This window comes from Rhinolophus ferrumequinum, chromosome X, assembly GCF_004115265.2.
Source record: "Rhinolophus ferrumequinum isolate MPI-CBG mRhiFer1 chromosome X, mRhiFer1_v1.p, whole genome shotgun sequence".
NCBI lineage: Eukaryota > Metazoa > Chordata > Mammalia > Chiroptera > Rhinolophidae > Rhinolophus > Rhinolophus ferrumequinum.
Window position 1 is genome coordinate 114,035,584 of NC_046284.1, and position 20,579 is coordinate 114,056,162.

A 20,579-nucleotide genomic window follows, 5' to 3' on the forward strand; every position below is an offset into this window, starting at 1 on the left:
GTTACAAAGGGCAGAATATTTTTAAAAGCTTCCTCCTAACCAAGTACAAATACAGAAGCAAGTTCAAAGGGAATTTCAGTTGGTACTCTGCCTAAGATGCACATAATTACTTGTGACACGTCTCTTTTTCTATGAGCAATTTCAGTAACTTCTGATGATTTAGTAAGTATATTCTGTGTGCTAACCAAGTTCATTGTAAATAAAAAGATGTCAAGATAGCTCCTCCTTGGGAAAAAGAGCTTAACAACAATATTTAAAGACTTTGGCAGGGAGAAGCAGGTGGCTTAGACAGGAGGGGACCAATGGTGCTTTCAAAATAAGTGACAATGTTTTATTTCTTAAGCTGGGTGGTAGGTACCATTTTTATTTTTTAAATATTCACTCATACGTAGGATATTTCATTAAAAACATACTAAAATGACTTTGGTATACGGTATTCAAACTGCTATGATGAAAAAAGCAGGCTGACTTCAAAATAGAGTATTTTTCTATCCACATAAAATTTTAGTAACAAAACCTTCTTTCAGCCCAAGGCCAGTAAGAATTTTAAGAGATGACTGAACATGATTATTGAATATAATTAGAAGTAACTGTAATGTAACCTGCAATTTTTATGATTTTTAAATTCACACTCCCATCTGGGTGTTTTTGACATACAATTCACATACCATAATATTCACCCTTTTAAAGTATACAATTGACTATCTTCACAGGGTTGTGCAACCATCAGCACTAATTTCAGAACATTTCATCACCCCACAAAGAAACTGCATAGCTATTAGCAATCACTGTCACCGCTCCTTGCTCCAGGCAACCACTACTCTAACTTGCTGTCTCCATGGATTTGCCAACACTGGACATGTCATGTAACACGGAATCATAGAATGCCTTTTGGGTCTGGTTTCTTTCACTTAGCATAATTTTTTCGAGGTTCACCCACAGAAGATGTATCAGTACTACATTCCTTTTTATAGCTGAACAATATTCCACTGTACAAATATACCACATTTTCTTATCCATTCTTACCAGTTCATGGTAACTGTTGTTTCAACTTTTTACCTATTATGAATAATGCTGCCACAAACACTCGTGTACACGGTTTGGCATGGACACATATTTTGAATCTTCTTGGGCACATTTCTAGAGGTAGAATTTCTGGGTCACATGGTCGTGTTATGTGTTAACTTTTTAAGACTATCTGCTTTTACACACACAATTGGAGCTGCTGACTTTGAAGTAATTCGTCTTATTTGTAAGGAATTAAAATTATTTTTGTATTTCCATAAATGTTTTAAGTTTTCTAAGTTTGCAGAAAAATGGATTTAGTAAGGATAACTCGAATTTAGCATATAGAAAATCATACAAATCAAACACTGTTAATCTTAGGTATAGTAAATATAAAAAACTTAGGGGCAACCACTAAGACTAAACTAAAAGGGGATTTTAGATTTCATGAGATTCAACATATCACATTCTCAGTCCTCAATGTCAAACACAGCAGGACAAAGAAAACATATCCTTGAAAGCCAGTCTTAAACCACTTTCTGAACTACATATAACACTATGTCGCCTCTAAAGTTTTATGATTAATTTTTAAATAAAGTGATCAAATAAATGTACAGTTTTCACAGTAAATGTAGATTGGACTACATGAAACATGCAAACAAGGCAAGTCACGCTTACTTCTGCCAAGTTGGCCCTCAATGTTTTCGCGAAAGCCAGTTCTTGTTTACTTAGAACTCCCCACTCCGCTATCTCGGCACCCACACGTAACTGCAGCAAACAGGCAGACAGACCCCACGACAGACAACAGATACAGCAGCCTAACAACACAACCTCAGTACTGGCCACCTTCATCAGCACCTGTGCGGCAGGCATAAGTAAAGGAGCTGCGTGGGCCAAGGCACAAGCACTAGCAGAGGTTATTACCTAAGGCTTTTTCTTTGTTCCTGCTGCACTCTGCATCTTGCTGACCATCAGGGGGATCTGTTCGAGCTTCTCGCCCAGGAATCTCCTCTCTTGCCTCTGGTGTGCAGTACGCTGGACTCACCAAACTCCTGTTCTTTGTTATAAAGTCACTGCCTTCATCCTCTTCCAGTGAATGCTTGTTATTTGTGCCACCATAACTTGAGTCTTGATGTTGAAGAATAGCGTTTGACTGAGAATTATGTAACATATCCGCTTTCACTCCTAGCCCGCACATTCCAGCTTCTTCCATTGTGCCAATCACAAACTAGAGGGAAGGGAGAAGAAAAAAGATGGAAAGGGGGGTTAAATCAAATGTAATCAATTTTTACAACCAATGCCACACCACAGGCTGACAGCTTTTTCTTTCTTAGTTGTTTGTAAAACGGATGTACATGAAGTAAGTAGTTCCTAAATTTGAATGAGAGGTGAGCCATCTGTAAAGTGTAAAAAAATTAAAGTTAAAACAAATCACACAAGAAAGTAGTACTGAAGGAAGCAAGAAATGCCATTTATTTGTAAAGCTAAACTTCTTTCCCTATATAAAGCTCACCACTTAATTAACATCTTAACAGACATGAAATTATCCCAAGTTAATGAACATTAATTATTCTTGTCTTGATGATAACTAGACTTTTGGTGGTGATCACTTTGTAGTATATATAGATGTTGAATTATAATGCTGTACATCTGAAACTTATATAATGTTGTATACCGATGTTACCTCAATTAAAAACATTATTCTGGTCTTAGCTTCAAGGAGATGGTGCAGCAGAGAAGGCTCCCTAGTTATCCAGCAAAAACCTATGCTCCTCCAATATCCTGTGAGCTGGCGATGCTGGCTGGACAAGTGCTCAGCCAGGGACCACATCTGCCAGCCCTTACATCTAGGTGGGAGTCCCAAAGGAATGTGAGCCCAAGTGATGACTGTCCCTTCTGCAACAAGACTTATTCTTAGAAGCACACATTCTGGCTGAATGCAGAGGTCTCCAAGACCCTCAGAAATAAAAGCAGCCTGGGGCCCTAAATCCCATGTACTGACAAGGAAAGTCACGCTTTAACAAAGAACACCCACACCACAATTATTAAACTACAAGGTTTCATGGATGAACCTCGAAATCATTAAGCCGTGTGAAAGAAGCCAGACACAAAAAGCCACATACTGGCCACACCAAAACCACCAATAGAGGAGCAAGAAAATAAATTTCTCTCATGTTAAGCCACAGAAATTTTGAGAATAATGTTTTAAACAGCTATCCCTACCCTAATACAGATGGTACTAGGCATGGGAGAGAGCGCTTTATTCTAGTATTTTATTCTCCAATCAGTAATTTTACCTTACTCTCTCTTCTATATTGTTAACTCCACTTATTTATGAGTTTTTCCCGTTTGTTAACACTGCTTAATCATACATATGATGAGGCACAAATTTAGTTTCTGTACGTTTCCTCTCAGTATCAAAGAGGGCTTCTTCCTGTTTTGAATACAATTGAGGGGGAAGGTGTCTAATATCTTTCTCTTACCACAAGTGGACAAAAGATACTTCCCAAACGTAATGGGAGAACAGAGATTATTTCAAGTTATAATAACATCCAACCGAAAAACTAATTTAAAGTTTCAAAGTAGAGGATAAGGGAATTAAATCCTTATCTTTTATAGCCTAACATTGATAAATCAAGTACTGTGCTTTTTAAAGTTGGCACAGCCACTTGGAAACACTCTTCAGCAACATGGATGGAGACCTCCTAACCCAGTTAATTCTAATCCTAGGATTTTACCCAAATGTGGACATATGTACAGCTGAAGGCCAAGAATGTTTAGAGCAACGCTATTCGTAACTGCCCCAAAATGGAATCAACCCAAATGTCCGTCAACAGAAGAATGGATGTATTCTAGTATGTTCACACCATCCAGCAATGAGAAGAAACTACTACTAGATACAGCAACACAGATGAGTCTCATAGACAGAATGTTGCAAGGAAGGTGCCAGAAGAACACACTGCAGGAAACCATCTATATATATAAAGTTTAAAAATCATGTATATATATAAAGCTAAACAGTGGTGCTGGAAATCAGGATGGTGGTTACTGTGGAGGGTTGGGCTTTCTGGGGTTCTTGGTAATATTCTATGTCTTGATCTAGGTGGGGCAACACAGATGCTCACTTTGTGAAAATTCATTAAGCCTAAACATTTGTGCTTTGTATACTTTTCTGAATGTATGTTTGATAAGGTTTATTTTAAAAGTTGTAATTTATACATTATTCCAAAGTTATGAAGGACCAAAACAGAAATATTTCTTTGGGGAGAGAGATTAGAGATGTGTTGCTTTTTATGATATTTTAAAAATAAAAATAATATACACATAATACTTTCATTTAACACTTTTGCTGTGACGTTCAGATACGTTTTCCTGTGGCTTGCACTAAACAACAAAGATGTTTTGTATATGCCATACTGTGTAACATTTTGTAATAAATTTTTTATGTCATCAATGCCATTTGATTCTAATTTATACTTAAATCTAATTGATGCCACTTAGTATGTTTTGAGTATTTTTTGCTAAAATTCAATATAATGGTAAATTTATTATTTAAACCATATAACAAAGGTTTAAAATAAATATGTCATTTATGTACAAAGCAGTTCAGAATGTTATTAAATACATAAAATAGTCAAAATTATCAACTTTTTACTTTTTGCGGATTTCTGACACATTTTGATAAAAAACAACACCTTGAAACCAATTAACGCAGTGAAAGAGTTAAGTAACACATTATGGGGAAATGGGTTGTCTGTTTTCAGAGTTACAGTTTGCCGCCATACTCTAAACCTAATTCAGATTTTAAAAACTTACAAAGTAACAGTGAAGAGTCTTACATTTCAAAAAAAATTAAAAATTCACTTTAAATTTTTGTATGTAATGCATTCCACAGTAGTGTTTTCAAGTATAATCCATTGGTATTAAGTTTATTTAAAAATTCATGATGAAGGTTTAGGAAATGGCCTTTGTTAAATTCCATTAGTGCAGAAACTTTTCAAAGCCATTAAGATACCCAAATAACATACTAAAGAAGTATGAATAGCACACCAAATGCAAAGTGATCATTTTAACACCACCTTATATATGTAACTACTAGTTCCACCTCTACCTTATGTCAAATATTAAGCTGCCATATACTAGTTGGACACATAATGTTAACAGAGACCCTTTATACAAAGGCAATGCAGAGGGAAAAAAAAAAAAGAGTACAATTAATACCATCTTCCCCAATTTTTAAAAGACAATTTTCAAACCTATTCTCTGAAAACCATTAGTATTAAGAATAGGGTTACAAAACCACAATGATGGCTTTAAATATTGGTGAAAGTCTGTTAAAAGATAATTAAAATAAAGATACATTCTCTAACACAACAGAATTTCTCAGATGTGTAATGATAAAACCCACATAATACCAGCAAGTGTGATGTCAAACCATATCAAAATATAATGAGCAACAATTTGGTGGAAGACGGGGAGCATAAATAATTTTCACCAAGGAAAACCTGAGGACTCTCCTAGTATCAATTTTAAGAAATCTACGTAAGGAAATTGGTTAATTTGTAATTTTTTAGTTCTATTAGTGATTTTTCCTGACACCTTTGTTGAGATGTAATTCACATACAATTCACCAATTTAAAACGTACAAGTCACTGGTTTTCAATGTAGTCACAGAGTTGTGCAGCCATCACCACAATCATATTTCGAACATTTTCTTCTCCTCAGAAAGAAACTCAGTACTCTGACTATAAACTCCTAATCTTCCCATTACCCGCAGCACTAGGTAACTAATGTACTTTCTGTCTCCATGTATGTGGTTATTCTGGACATTTCATATCAACAGAATCATGTAACATGTGGCCTGTTGCGTCCAGCTTCTTTCACACAGCATAATGATTCCAGGGTTCATCGATGAAACCTTGTAGTTGCAGCATATATCAGTACTTCATTTTTCCCCCCTTCACGCACAAGATTTTATGTCAACATTTGTTTACCTTTCTCCAGGGTATGTACCTAGGAATGCAACTGCTGGGTCATATGGTCACTCTGTATTTTAACCTTCAGAGGAACTGCCACACTTTTTTCAAGTGAGTCAGCCATTTTACATTCCCACCAGCAGTGTATGAGGCTTCCAATTTCTTCACCTCAACACTGTCCTTTTGATGACAGCCATCCTAATTGGTGTGAAGGTATCTCATCTAATGACTAATGATGTTGAGAATCTTTTCATGTGCTTACTGGTCATCTGTATACCTTCTTTGGAGAAATGTCTCTTCAGATCCTTTGTCTACTTTTTAATTGGGTTATCTGTTATTTTATTATTGAGTTGTAAGAGTTCTTTACATGCTAGATACAAGTCCCTTATCAGACATATGATTTGCAAATATTTCCTCTTATGACTATTTTTCATTCTCTCAATTTTGGACAAAAGGCACAATACATTCACCTATTTCAAAATGCCATAGGAGATTTAATTAAAAGTTACCCCTGGCTTTCAGATTAAAGGCATACAGGTCAACTACGATTACCAGACAGAGAAAAGACAGTTTAAAGATTTTAGAAAGTCCAAAACATTCATCCAACTCAAATTAATAGCTGGTGGCACTTAGCATAAAGATATTAAGTTAACCTGTACAGTGCACAACCATCCTAATCTCATGTTGTCCTAATTTTATCTTATCAATCTCTATCTCTTTTTAGTTAATACTTCTTATTTTTTGTCTTTCCAGATACTCCTTTCACCTCTAAACTTCTGTCACACATAGTATACTATCACTTATTTGGTAAGCACATCCTCCTAGCAATAGTTTATACATAAAAGGTACTCAAATGCCAGTTGATGGAGAGCACAAGGGACCAAAAAGGCTGCTGAAAACCAGCCATGGAAAGCACCTAAGCGTTATTACAGAAGTTAGAGAAAAATACTATTATTATTTTATCATTAGAAAAGCAAGACAGTATTTTATTTCCCTTCTCTCCCATGCAATTAATTTTGATGTGTTTTTCACATTTGCTCATAGAGGACTTACTTTGGCTCTACAAAATCTTTTTGTTTAGAATAAGCCCAGTTCCAGATGGGCTTGATTCAAATCCTAGTCTACAAATACTCTACAGCAGGCCCCAGTTTGTAAAGACTATTCTTTCAAGAACCAACTTGAAGTTCTGCATTGGGCTCATATGAAGCAAATTTTGAGGCCAACACCTTCACTTAAATTGTAAACGATTTCTCAGCCCTCATCTCAAGCAGAGAATTCTGTATCATGTGGCCAATACAACTCCTGTGCTGCCCTCTCTGATACCCATTTTGGATGCCTCTTCTTGGGTACATCGCTTGTATAAACAGCAGCAGCAGCAGCAGCTAATACTTACACCACAAATACGACACCCAGGCATCACTGTAAGCACTTTCCTATATTAACTAATTGAATCCTCATAATAATGCCACAAGATAGGTACTATTATTGCCTCCATTTTACAGGTGGGCAAACTGCAGCATGGCTAAGTATCTTGCCTAAGGTCAGTTAGCAAATAACAGCAAAGATTTGAACCCTGGCAGTCTAGCTTCTGAGTCCACATTCTTAACCATAACAAGACACTGCTTTCGTGACTACTTTTTGTCTTCTGGACACACATCCTTGTCCTGGCCTAGCCATCTTACAAAAGTCTATTTACTAATGGGGAGAGAGGTTCCCAAAATACTATGTATAAAACTAAATTACGAAACAGTATGCACCATATATTTAACACATACACACATATGTGGATGTGTACATACATATATACATATACATACATATATGCATATACACATAGAAAGTATTGGGAGGAAATACATCTACATATTAATAATGGTTATTTTTAAATAATATAATTATTTTTGCTTCACTATGTTTTCTAATTTTACCACAGTGAGTTTTTATTACTCCTGGAATCTAAAAAATCATTCAAAAAGAAAACTACTTGCACTAATAACAGAACACTGGAAGCATCACAGAACATATGTAAATTGTACTAAAAATTCTAAGCATAGATAAAAATTAATCTTCTATTTAACATAAATGGATTCTCAAATGAATTAAAGAATGCTAAGACCTATAACCCAATAAAAATGGGCAAACGATATGGATATGAAGCAAGAATTCACAGAAAGAAAATACAAGTGTCTTGTAAACATATGCTTAACTTTACTCACAATAAGAGAAACCTAACTTAAAACTGGCAGATCCCCTTTTTCACATCAAAAACTTTGACCACATTCTGTGGGAGAGGGTGTGGGTTACTCTCAAGCATTCCTGGCTGGGGAATATATTGGTTTAACCACTAAGGAGTCCAGTTCAGGGTGGGGATTGTCTGGGAAGGGGCACGAGGGAACATTCTGGGTGACGGGAATGCCCTGTGTCTTGATGAGGTTTGGTTACAGAGAGAGCTGCATGCATGTGTTAAAACTCAGCATGTACATACTTACTACCATGGCTTCATGGGGGAAGAGACAGATGGACAGAGAAGTGAAAAGTCAAGTGAAGTGTCAATGGTAGAATCTAGGTGGTGGCAATATAGATTATTCAGTATCAAATTCTTTCAATTTCACTGTATGTTTGAAATTTTTCATAAGATGTTGAGGAAAAAATCATCATGACACATGTGGTTTGACCAGCAAATTCATTTCTTATCCATTTTGCCTACCAATAAACCAGTACATTTGTGAAATGATATACATAAGGATATTTATGCAGCATTATTTGTAGTAACAAAAAAATCAGAAATAACCTAAATGTCAATCAAAACTGGACTAAACTGTGGTACATCCATACAATGGAGTACAATAGCATCTGTTCAAAAAGAATAAGGTAGTTGTACAATTACTGATCTGTAAGGATAGGCTGAAAAGGGAAAAAGAAAACTACCCCATAGTATGCACTGTATGCCACAATTTGGGTGTACGTGGAGGGGTGTATAAGAAATATATTAATGGAGAGAAACTGGGTGAGTGGGGTCAGAGGGGAAGACCATGGGGCATTCACAGCATGCCTGGTTTTACCTTTTGACCATGAGTTACCTTCATTACATTTTTTTTTTTAAATACCAAGATGAACAGAATTTTCTAATATAGTACCTATCATTAGGAAAGACAAGAGGAAGAGAAAATGTTTATTTAAATTCCAATCTTAAATAAAAATGAAACTAACGAAAAGCAGTTTCAAGATGAATTTCTATTTGAACCTTCCCTGAACAAAATCATAAAACAAAAGCTAGCACATTTTCATTTTGTTGATAAGTCTATAGTCAGGGGCGGCATATATAGCTCTTGTAGCCTGACAGACACTGGAGAGCACACCATTTGGCCCCAGAAGAGTTTAGTAGAACCCTAAACCCCCATAACCCTTCCCCCAGCCACTCCCCTTCTGTCAAAGGATACATTTCTCCATCTTCCCTCCACTGACTCAATACTTGGAGCTAAGAGGACTCCTTCACTGAAGAAAAAATGCCTTCAAAATGGACAGTCACCAGTTTATCAACAAGTCATTGTAGAAGCAAAGAATAACTATTACAGAAATTTTTGCAAATGAACATGAATACTCTGTATTCGTCTATTACTTGTAATAGCTTCTGGGATCAATACATTTGAAACTGAGACTGCATGGGAATTAAAAGCCTAAAAGAAAAAAAAATAAGTTTCTTTCCCTTGTACTCCGTGAATAAAGAGAAAGAAAAATAATTTTAAATTTAAAACTTTCAGTTATGTTCTTTCCAATACTGTTGAAGCTGAACACCGTATTTTTTTTTTGGCTTGTTTTGTTTAAAGAGCTTAAATGTTGTCAGTAATGGTTGTTCTTTTACTAAGACTGGTAAAAAAAAAAAAAAAAAGCCAACACCCACATTCACTTCCTAATTATTTCAACTACCATCTGCTTAAATGAGCTAGAACGCCTTCAGCCAGTGGCAGGCATGTGCTGAAAGCAGAAATCACAGTCCCTGCCACTGGGAGCTCGGCCGGGCCTTTGGAGAGAGCGGGCCTTTGGAGAGAGCGGGTGTGAAGGCTTGTGCACATTTATGCATTTTCCTGGGGACAGATCCTTAGCTTGCCTTGGGTTCCCAAAGAAATATATCAAGTAGATAAAAGGAACCTTCAGAACTTAAGCCCAGTTACCCTCCATTTAAGCTTTCCCATCTGACTGCGGGGTAGGTCTTATTGTTCCTAGATAAGGAAAATGAGACTTAGTGAGGTGAAGTAACTGGCCCAAGATCAGTAGAAAGGGCCCATAAAATTCAAAACCAGGTCTGTCAAACTCAAGAGCCTATGTTCTCTCCACTGCACCGCTCCCCTCCCCTCACTTCATTCGTCAGCCTTGGAAAGTCAAAGGTCAAAGTCAAACAGATCTCTCATGCAGTTATAAAATGAATCTAAGAAGTTAAAACGTCTAAAAATACATAGCATGCTAGATATACCAGTATGACTAGGAAAACATTGAGAAAGGCCCATACCATTTTTAGTAGTGATTAACTCTGAGATTGAGGAAGGTGAGACAGGATTAATTTGGGGGTACAGATATCTATAAACAATTTTATGTGATTATTTAAGGCATTATGGTTGGGTTTTTTTAAAAAAACTTCGCATCTTAGGATAAATTATCTCTAAAAACCCCTGCAACCCTGCTTCTAATAACCTACCCTAAGAGTTGTCAACTACCAAAGAGGAATGGGAGGGAGGCCGCGAGTACACGCTGGCCCACTCAGTGTGAGCCAGCAAAGGAAGCAGCAACTCACGGGGAAAACGCTGACAACCCCGTATCAGCTCAGGACACCCGCGAGCCACTGTATTTAGCTTTTAAATATGAACCTCCCTCCCTGAACGTTTCCAGTATTTTCAGGGGCTTTTACACTTCCAAATACAAATTTTACAAACAACCCTATTTTAAAAATTGCATTTTCATGTGCTTCTTTATTTTTTTAATAGGTAGATGGAGTTGGTGGGGTGATGTGCTTTTTAAATTAGAAAAGTGACTTAAGCCTTATATGAGTCATTTAAAATAGTTTGTATAAAACTGTAATATTTTAATATTTCAAAGAATTATTCTGGATAGCAAAGTATTCCAGACAGCCAACGCTTTAATCAATCATTCATCTCAAAATTCTGCTTTAACCATTTTGGATCAAAGTCTTTAAAATATATATTATATAACTCAATGCCTCCCTTAAATAGTAGTCTGTTTTACTGTGTTAGAACAAAGGAATGAAATAAAATTAAAGGGTTTTTATTTTTAACAGATAAAATGATATATGACTGTGTACTAGTATATAATTATATTCTGGTGTACATGTCTCTACAATATGCCTGTACTCTTTAAAACAATAAATTCCTAATATCTCAAAATATAAACTTCCAAAGGTGAGATCTTATTTTTATCTCAGGCATTAAATACTTATCTGAGACTTCCTAATTACATAGCACTACCTTCAAAAACAGACCGCACAGACCCATATATGGGAATTTACTGTATTAAAAATGATGTCATTTCAAATTAAAATGATTTGAAGGAAAGAAATGACTTGAGGTATCTCCAAACCATACGGGGTAAAAGTGATATCCTATCTCACCTCTCCAAGACTGAAACATGAAAAATGAAAACCACAAAGAAATAGAAGTCCTAAGTAAAAATCTTTTCATAACTTTGGCATGGGAAAGCCCTTTCTAAGGAAATCAAAAAACTCAGAAGCTATTTTATTCTTTAAAGGAGAGTAAAATCAATTTACTAAATAACTGAAAACTTTGTACTAGCCAAAAGACATTAGTAAGGGCTTCAAATGAGTCAGAGACCCAATTTTCAAGGGTTTTTAAACAAGCAAACACAGTTAAATTAAAAAGGCCGAACATACAAAAACACATTCAACCTCATTTCATAATTAAAGAAATACAAATCAAAACGCAAATCAAAGTAAGACACCATCTTCTACCTACCAGATGTTAAAGGATTTTACAAAACAAAGCAAACTTTGGTGTGGGCAAACAGGTCCCTCAGTACAGTCCTGGGGAGTGCAAGTCGGTAGAGCATTGGTTTTGTAGAAGTGTTTAGCAGTATCTATCGACGCCTGAATGCACATTCACTTTCACAGTGGATTCCACCACTAGTTTACTCCACAGATATTCTCACTCAAGGGCAAAGGCTATTTATTCACCAAACCACTGCTTGTCTACCAATAAGGAACTTGTTAAATAAATAATGGTCATCCATACGAGGAAAACTGTGCAGCTATTAAAAAGAATAAGTTACATCCGTGTCAATATGGACAGAATGCCAAGGTCTCAGTGAGTAGGCAAAAAGATAAACATCTGGTACAGGATGAACATGTCAGTATAAGTAAGAAATGTATTCATACGTAAGCCAGTGCATGGATAAAACTTTTCTGTAAGGATAGTACCAAAATTGCTCACCAGGTTTATCTCTGGAGTGTGGACCTAGAAATTGGAAATGAAGGGAGACTTATTTTTTCATTTTATACCTTTCATTTTATTTTCATTTTTTTATTATGTGAATGTATGACTTTCACTTTTTAAAAAAAGACCTCTAAAGTTGATTATTTAACTGGAATGAAGTTAGTTTTGTGTTGATAATCACAGTATTATACTTGTTCATTTTTCCACCACTATCCCAAGCTCAGTCTGAAGATTGCAGGAGTCTGTATCTCATTTCAGATCATATTCTCCCTTCACCCTGCTCTACAGACCTCTGGGTCTGTTCCCCCTAATCTTTACACTCAAGTCTTCTACAGGATGATAGAAGTGGGATCTACTAAGAGTGAAGTTTTGTAGCAGTTCTCATTTATTTCCTTCTTAAAACAATTCTGCAAATTGAAATATCTCATTTAAACTTGGCCTTAATTTGTAACTATGGCTAGGATATCTGCCAAACCACTTTGTTTAAAAAAATTCAATCATGGATAATTAACTATTCCCAAGTGGAATCACATGGTCAATATCTAAGCCTACTGTTTGAGATATATGGAATAATAACAGAGGATTAACATAGTATATCTAAGGCTAAGTTCTGAGAGAGAGGAGGAAGGAAAAAAACCTAAAATTTACTAATTGCTATGTGCCATTAATACACTAAATTTTAATGTATTAATGGCATTTTAATACATCATTTAATACATTATTTAGTTTAGCCATACAATTCTATAATAGTGAGAATATTACTCCATTATATAGATAAACTGGGGGGAAAGTAGGAAAGGTGGGGAAAGCTATTATTTGAGACCTACAATTATTGAGCGTGGTATGGAGGTAATACTTCTATGGGGGAAGTTCTAAAGAATCACATTTAAAGTTAAGAATCATGATTAATACCCAAATGTCCATCAACAGATGGATGAACAAAATGTGGTATATACATACATTAGAATATTATTCAGCCTTAAAAAGGAAGAAAAAGTTCTGACACATGCTATAACATGGATGAACCTGGTAGTCACTATGTTAAGTAAAAAAACCAGACACAAAAGGACAAAACATTGTATGATTCCACTTACATGAAATACCTAGAATAGTCAAAATCACAGAGAAAGAAAATAGAATGGTTGGGGGTGAGGAAAATGGAGTACAGAGTTGCAGTTTGGGAAGATGAAAAAGTTCAGATGGCTGGTGCTGTTGGTTGCACGACGCTGTTAATGAAGTTAATCCCACTGAACTATATGCCTAAAAATGGTAAAAACGGTAAATTTCATGTTACGTATGTTTTACCACACAGAAGAATCATGATGAATATATTTTGGTTTAGAATGTTCTTCAAGCCTTTAGCAAATAAAAGCTAACTTTATACTGGTCCTCAGGAATTAAATGTAAAAATATTTTGGTCGCTATGTTTACTGAATCGCTCCACTAGCGATTCAGCAGCTGAGTCAGTAATAATTGGGATGTAACATTTCTAAGAACAAGTCTTAGGAATAAGGCCATGAATAAGAAGCCTATTCTCTTCTGACAGCATGGTCGTGGGAAAGATGAAACGAGGAAAAGCAGACCCCACTTCTGATAAAACCCTGGTGCAGTTGGTTCTCAAACTACGGTCTGTGGACCCTTCCAAGTGGTCTGCAAACTCAAAAACTATTTTCATAATAACACTGAGATGTTATTTGTCTTTTTGGCATTGACATGTACACCAGTGGTGCAAAAGCAGTAATGAGAAACACTGCTGGCTCCTTAGCACAAATCAAAGCAGTGGCATGAAACTATACTAGAAGTCATGGTTTTCTTCACCACCATGTATTCACTGGGGGCGGAGGAGGGAGAAACCATTTTTACTTAAAAACGCCCTTGAAGAAGCAATAAAAATTTTCAGTTTGTATTAAATATCAACCCGTGAGTACACATCTTTCTATGCGAAGACACAGAGTACACATAAAGCACTTCTGCTGCACACCAAAGTCTGACTGGCAATCTTGAGGAAAAGTACTACCATGTTTCCCCGAAAATACGACATAGCCGGACAATCTTATATTAATTTTTGCTCCATAAGACGCATTAGAGCTGATTGTCTGGCTAGGTCTTATTTTCAGGGAAATAGGGTAATGCAGTTGTTTGAATTATGAGCCCAAAGAGCAGCTTTTTTCATAGATTACCTTGTTTCTTTTTTTTTTTAAAGACAAACTGGTTGTTTATTCAGACTTGGGTATTTGGCAGACATTTTCTCTAATATATGAAGTGAGCCTATTACTTCAAGGCAAACAACTGACAATATTTGTTGCCAGTATAAAACCTGAGTTTTCAAGAAAAATTTAAAATTTTTGAAAATTATCTGCCACCACGAGCTTGAAAGCTTCCCAATACTTAAATACTTAAATCTTGTATTAATTGTATGGTATGTGAATTGTACCTCCATAAAGCTCTAATCCAAAAAATTAATAAATGAATATACGAGTAAAGCCAGAGCAATGACGGACTTCTGAGGGATATAAATTGGAGGCAAGGTAAGTTGTAGTTGTCCCAACTCCTCACTTTTGGCAGCAAAAGGCCCCAGAAAGATATGTCACAATCTGCATGAGGACAGGGGTACACATGGAGGCATTAATAGGTAAATGAGAAAAAAGAGGGGCAAACCAGTGCTGACGTCAGGATGAGGGAACCTGACTTCCCCCGCTGGTGAAGGACACAGCTGCTTTGGCCTCTTGATCTCTTGTAGGTGAAATCTAGTGGGGCTACTACCTATAGCAATAGGTGCTAACATCTCTATTAGACTGTGCACAGCATTTGCCTTTTAAAATGAGGATGATGGCATTAGATTTCACATTTCACTTCTATGGCTATTTCTTTTATAAAAAATAAGGGCTGCTGGACTCCATGATTTGCAAAATCACTTCTAGCTCTAAAACTGTAATTCAATGATTATCTACAATCTGAGCGGTACCTGTTAGCCTAAACACCTATCTAGGAAGCAAAAGGAAATTCAAAGATTTTAATGCCCAAAGCTACTGAAACATGCTTGGGCCTGACACACTTTGCACAGGGGCAGGGCCGGGTCACACAATTGGCATCTTTAAGCCACAGACTCCTGGGATGTAAAATGGTCCTCTGCTTTTATGAAGTACCTAAACAGAACATCCCTGTCCCAACTGATGGAGTCACTCTTCGCCAGCTCCACGTGTACCCATGATGCACCTCTGAAACATCAGGCCTTGTTTCCTTGTCCTACTGACCCACCCAGACAACTCCAGCTCTTTGTTAACATGGTGTTGTGGGGCCCTTAAAAGGTTTAAAATAGGGGTCTCTCTAAACCCTCTACCTTTCAATTTATCCAAATTACACATGGAGGTGTCTTTGCAGGGAATTACAGTACAGCACGCGTCCCAAGTTATATGTCTCAAGTTCAACCTAGGGCCTAAGTGAATGAAACAAAAGGTATTAGACCTATAAGGCTCAGAACTCCCCTGGTTCCTGGGTTACAATAGCTTTTCCATACCCCTAAAGACCCAACCCCACCCTTCATAATTTGTTTTCATACCTACCCCCAAGTTTTGCTCACATTCAACAAGGACCACATTTTTATTTACTACCCTCAAAAAATGTGTTACGAGAGCACAAGCTACATGGAATAGGGGGAACGGCTGTCACTGAATATACCACTTACTACCTCCTGTGTGGCCAGGAAGAGGTCAATCTCTCCGTTTCCTTCTGTCAACTAGGGATAAAGAGTACCTACCTTCTAGAGTAGTAAGAATATTAGATATAATTAATATAAATTGCTAGTGTGCAGCAGAACTGTTACAATAATATCTGAATAAGGATGCATTTGCAAATCATGCAAAACACCTACATTCTCACTTTTAATATGGCCCACATGTCAATCCAAAAAATCCTTAAAGAAATGTACTTCTAAGCTACTGGGACATCTTCCTTGCCAAACCATTCTACTTTGACCTTCCTGAGAGGAGGGAAAGAAGAAAAATGAAAAAGTAGGGTTTAGCAATATTACTCATGGCAGACTAGAGCAGGAAGTGGGGGATGAGGATCATTCTGGGGACATTTTGGAAATGAAACAATGCAAATCAACACCCTGAGCAAGAAATGCTAATAAAATTATTTTGATAGCACAGGAGGACAACACTCGTCATTTTAGGTATCTTTTCCTTTAAGCAATAAAATTTAAGTAGTTGTGAGTACCAAGAGAATTTCAACTAGGAAATAAATTGAATCATTAAAATATACTCGCAGGGTTCAAACCCTTAAAGGATCACCTGACCTATTTTTATCCTCTTCTGGAAATGTCCCACTTGGGAATATTTTAAACATAACTAATTCTCAATCTTGATAAATACTATATTAAATATGTACACTACACATTTTAAATACTGTCACATTAACTAAAAGTTACTAACAATCAGAAAAGGAACTGGGGGGCGGGGAGTGGGAAGGAGAGGAAGAGGCCCAGGGATTTCTTCAGGATAGTGGGTGAAAGCTTACTAGGTAAGCAGAAACTGTCCATGCAGTAGGGTACATCAGTTGCACTATCAATTACACATACCAACTCTAGGTCAACATCACCAGCTCTGAGCTATGTTATTTAAGCAAAGGGTTTTTTGGTGTGGTTTTTTTATCCCTGACTGAGCCTCAGATGCTTTATCTACATACCTGGGGATACCACCTACTATGCAAAGGACATATTCATATGCAAGCATGTTGTAAGTGCCAAGCAAAGTGCAGGAAACAGTGAGGGCTCATAAATATCTTTCCTTTGAAACACAACTCTAAACAGTGTAAAATCTGAACAGTATATCCATTGAAAAGATATCTATTATAGTGAATCCTGGGAAGAATCCTACACAAAAGCAAATCACACGCACCCTGTGTTATGGCATCTGGATTTGACATGCATTCCTAAGTAAAACTTCTCTAGCCAAAATCAATATAAACGACACACAAAATAATATATGAAACACCTTCCAGTCACAATAAATACACATAGCATATTATAGTCTAAAACCGTGGTGTTACTAGAGGAATATGCTGTGGCTGGTCTGCTCTCATTATTGCTTTGCCTGTTTGGTTCCCGTGAAAATGAAATTCACCAAAGCTTGATGACAGAATTAAACGACAATGTTGTAGATAGAAGATCACTTTGATTCTTACTACTTCATCTCTGTGCCAGCAGAGTAGAAATTCATCAAGTCCGCAAATGGAGAGAAAAACAAGATAACGAAAAGGTTTCTTCCTACCCCATACTCTTGCCCCACGGTGAACTGATTTCTCCTCATTGTGTCTATCACAGATTCTGGGAAGAGGGAAGAATACAAAGGTTGGAAAATGGATTTACAAAATTAACAGCACCCTAAAAGAGAAATGGATCTTTCATATAGTCTCCCCTTCAAACGAAGTAAAATTCTACATGCCCAACACTGCTGAATGATTCACATCAACTCTTATTCTTCACAACAATCCGATGTGGTCGGTATTAGCGTCACCCCCACTTTAAAGATGATGCAACTGAGGCTTAGAAAGATTGAGAAACTTGTCCAAGGTTGCACAGCTAATAAATGGCAGACAGCCAAGAGTCTTGACTCCAAAATCCATACTATTTACCCACTACTACACTACTTATTACTGTAGTGTAGATGAAAGAATATTTATTGGGTTCCAGACTCAGCTTCACCCCTTGGGCAAATCACTGGACCTTGGTGAGCAGTTTGTCATTTGTAAATAAGGGCAATGACAGCTGCCCAGCCTTCTCCATAGCATCCATGTGATGCTGAAAGAGTTAAGGTGCGTGCAAATATGCCGTAAAACCTCAGAATGTACACCACCAAGAAACCCTCATGTAAACTATGGACTTTAGTAATAGAACATCAACATTGGTTCCTCAATTCTAACAATGTACCACACTAATGCAAGATGTAAATAATAAGGAAAAGGGGTGTCGGGGGGATACATGGGAACTCTGCAATTCATGCTCAATTTTTCTGCAAACCTAAAACTAACTGCTCCATCTTTATAAAACAAATTCTACATAGTGGTTTAGTTAGTAATATGAATAGCCTGGTGTTCTAAATAATGCCTGGAACACTTGATAATGTGCATCCCATCTTTTTAGACCAATGTCGTCCATGAGCACTTTATACAATGATGGAAATACTCTAGATCTGCTCTAATACAGTAGCCACTGGACCCACTGATTACTTAACACTTGAAATGTGGCCAGTATGACTAAGGAACGGAATTTTTATTTTTTTATTTAATTTTAACATTTAAGTAGGCACATTGTGGCTAGAGGCTATCATATTAGGACAGTTTTAGACAATTCAAGAGACCCCCTAGAAATAAACTGTAATATTAACTTTAGAAGAAAAAAGTTACCTCAAAAGACCATTCAAATGGATTTAGTTATGAAACAATGCCACAATGAACCTAGCAGGTCAAGAGTAACTAAGCAGATGGTTAAAACGCCAGGAACCAATGAAGCCCACCTCCAATGGCTTCTCACTTTAAGTCTCATAACGTAACCGAAGAGTGACAAAGCAGCTGGTCACTTTTCTTTTAATTCCTTCAATATTTTCAAAACAACCCAATTAAACATCATTTCTGCTTCCTGAAAAATAGAGCAGAGGTCAAGTTAGAATTAGGAATATTTTTTCAATTCAGTGACCCAGAGAAAATAAAAAATTAAGGGTCACAAGGAAATAACTTGAGTGATTTTTGCAAGCTATTCACCCAATATCTTAAATGAAAATTCAAAAACTAATATTTAACCATGTATTTTAATTCCTTATCACAAGTCAATTGGAAATCAAAAGGAAAAAAGATGCCCAGAAAAGCATGAGCAAAGAAGGTACAAAAAGTAAACAAAAATCAACAGCACAGACACAAGACTATTCATATCCAGCTGTTAACCAAAGGGCTGCCTCAAAGAGTCATTACCTCTTATCTCTGTCATTTAAAATGCTAGTTGGTTAAACCTCAGTTCCTTATTCAGACTTTTTGTCCTTATCCCAGTGGCATAAAAGGGAGGTTATGTCCTCAATTGCGTGGCTTTTTATCAGAGTCCTCCCCTGGGGGACCTATGAAACCAAACACTGAGATTGGCTCCCCACCCTCAGGGAATGCCTGAAGTGTCCAAAGTGACAGTGTTGAATCCCTAGAGTACCTTTGGTCCACAGCTTCTTTTTCAGTCCTGCAAGTACTGGATCTTTCTTTTTAGAGTACAAAGAGAGGGAGAGAAAAGAGAGGTAATTGAGAAGTAGTAACACCCTCATGCAGAGACGTAAAAATACCTGACCTTAGAAACAGGCCCCAAAAAGCTAATTCTTGACACTTGCTCACATGTAAACTGAACCTTTGTTCTCCTTTTTCAAGATCACAAATCACATTAGAAAAAAATATTATTTCGTAATTTTATACAGAAGTGATTTTTACAAGTATTCAAATGCATAATTAAGTACAGCTGACCCTTGAACAACACAGGTTTGAACTGCGTGGCCAGCTTATACACAGTATTTATTTTCAATAAATACCTGTACTGTTTTCCATCTCTGGTTGGGAGTCCATGGACGCAGAGAGCCAACTGTACACACTGATCTTCGCCATTTCATATGGGGTTATTGAACATCCCCTGCTGGATTTTGGTATCTGCGGGGTCCTGGAATCAATCCCCCTCGGATACTGAGGGACAACTATGCAGTTAAGTTTTGGGGGAGTCAAAAGTTAGTTGGGGTGGAGGTGCCCCTAACCCCCGCATTGTTCAAGGGTTAACTGTAATATTAAACAGCCCTGAGTGATCAAGCAGGACGTCCAATGTTTCAAGATGTTTAAGGTGTAAGGAAATAAAGACGGGGTTCCCACCTGCCCAGCCCCTTTCCCTGCAGTTCTCCATTCCTGCACCCTGAAAGCCCTGTTCGCCATTCCTTGTGCAATCTTTTTCAAACTCCACCCACTGACTCCAGAACAAGTGGAATTCTCCCATTCTGAAGGTCTCGATTTTCCTGTATCCAGGGAGACACTGAAAACTCCTTGACGTGAGTCAAGTAAGGCAAGGGGAATGGTCTAGCCAGTCTCCAGATTGAGAGACCAAAGGGCAGGGTCAGGGAGACGGTCA

At 37.0% G+C, this 20,579-nt stretch overlaps 1 protein-coding gene across 1 annotated transcript in view; it reads right to left on the minus strand.

Annotated features, from left to right (window-relative positions):
- Positions 1 to 20,579, minus strand: part of TXLNG (taxilin gamma) — a 43,382-nt gene that overhangs the window by 21,805 nt on the left and 998 nt on the right. The window contains exon 2 of the mRNA XM_033104513.1: positions 1,930 to 2,233. Within this exon, the coding sequence (XP_032960404.1) occupies positions 1,930 to 2,233 (304 nt within the window). The remainder of the gene's footprint in view (positions 1 to 1,929; positions 2,234 to 20,579) is intronic.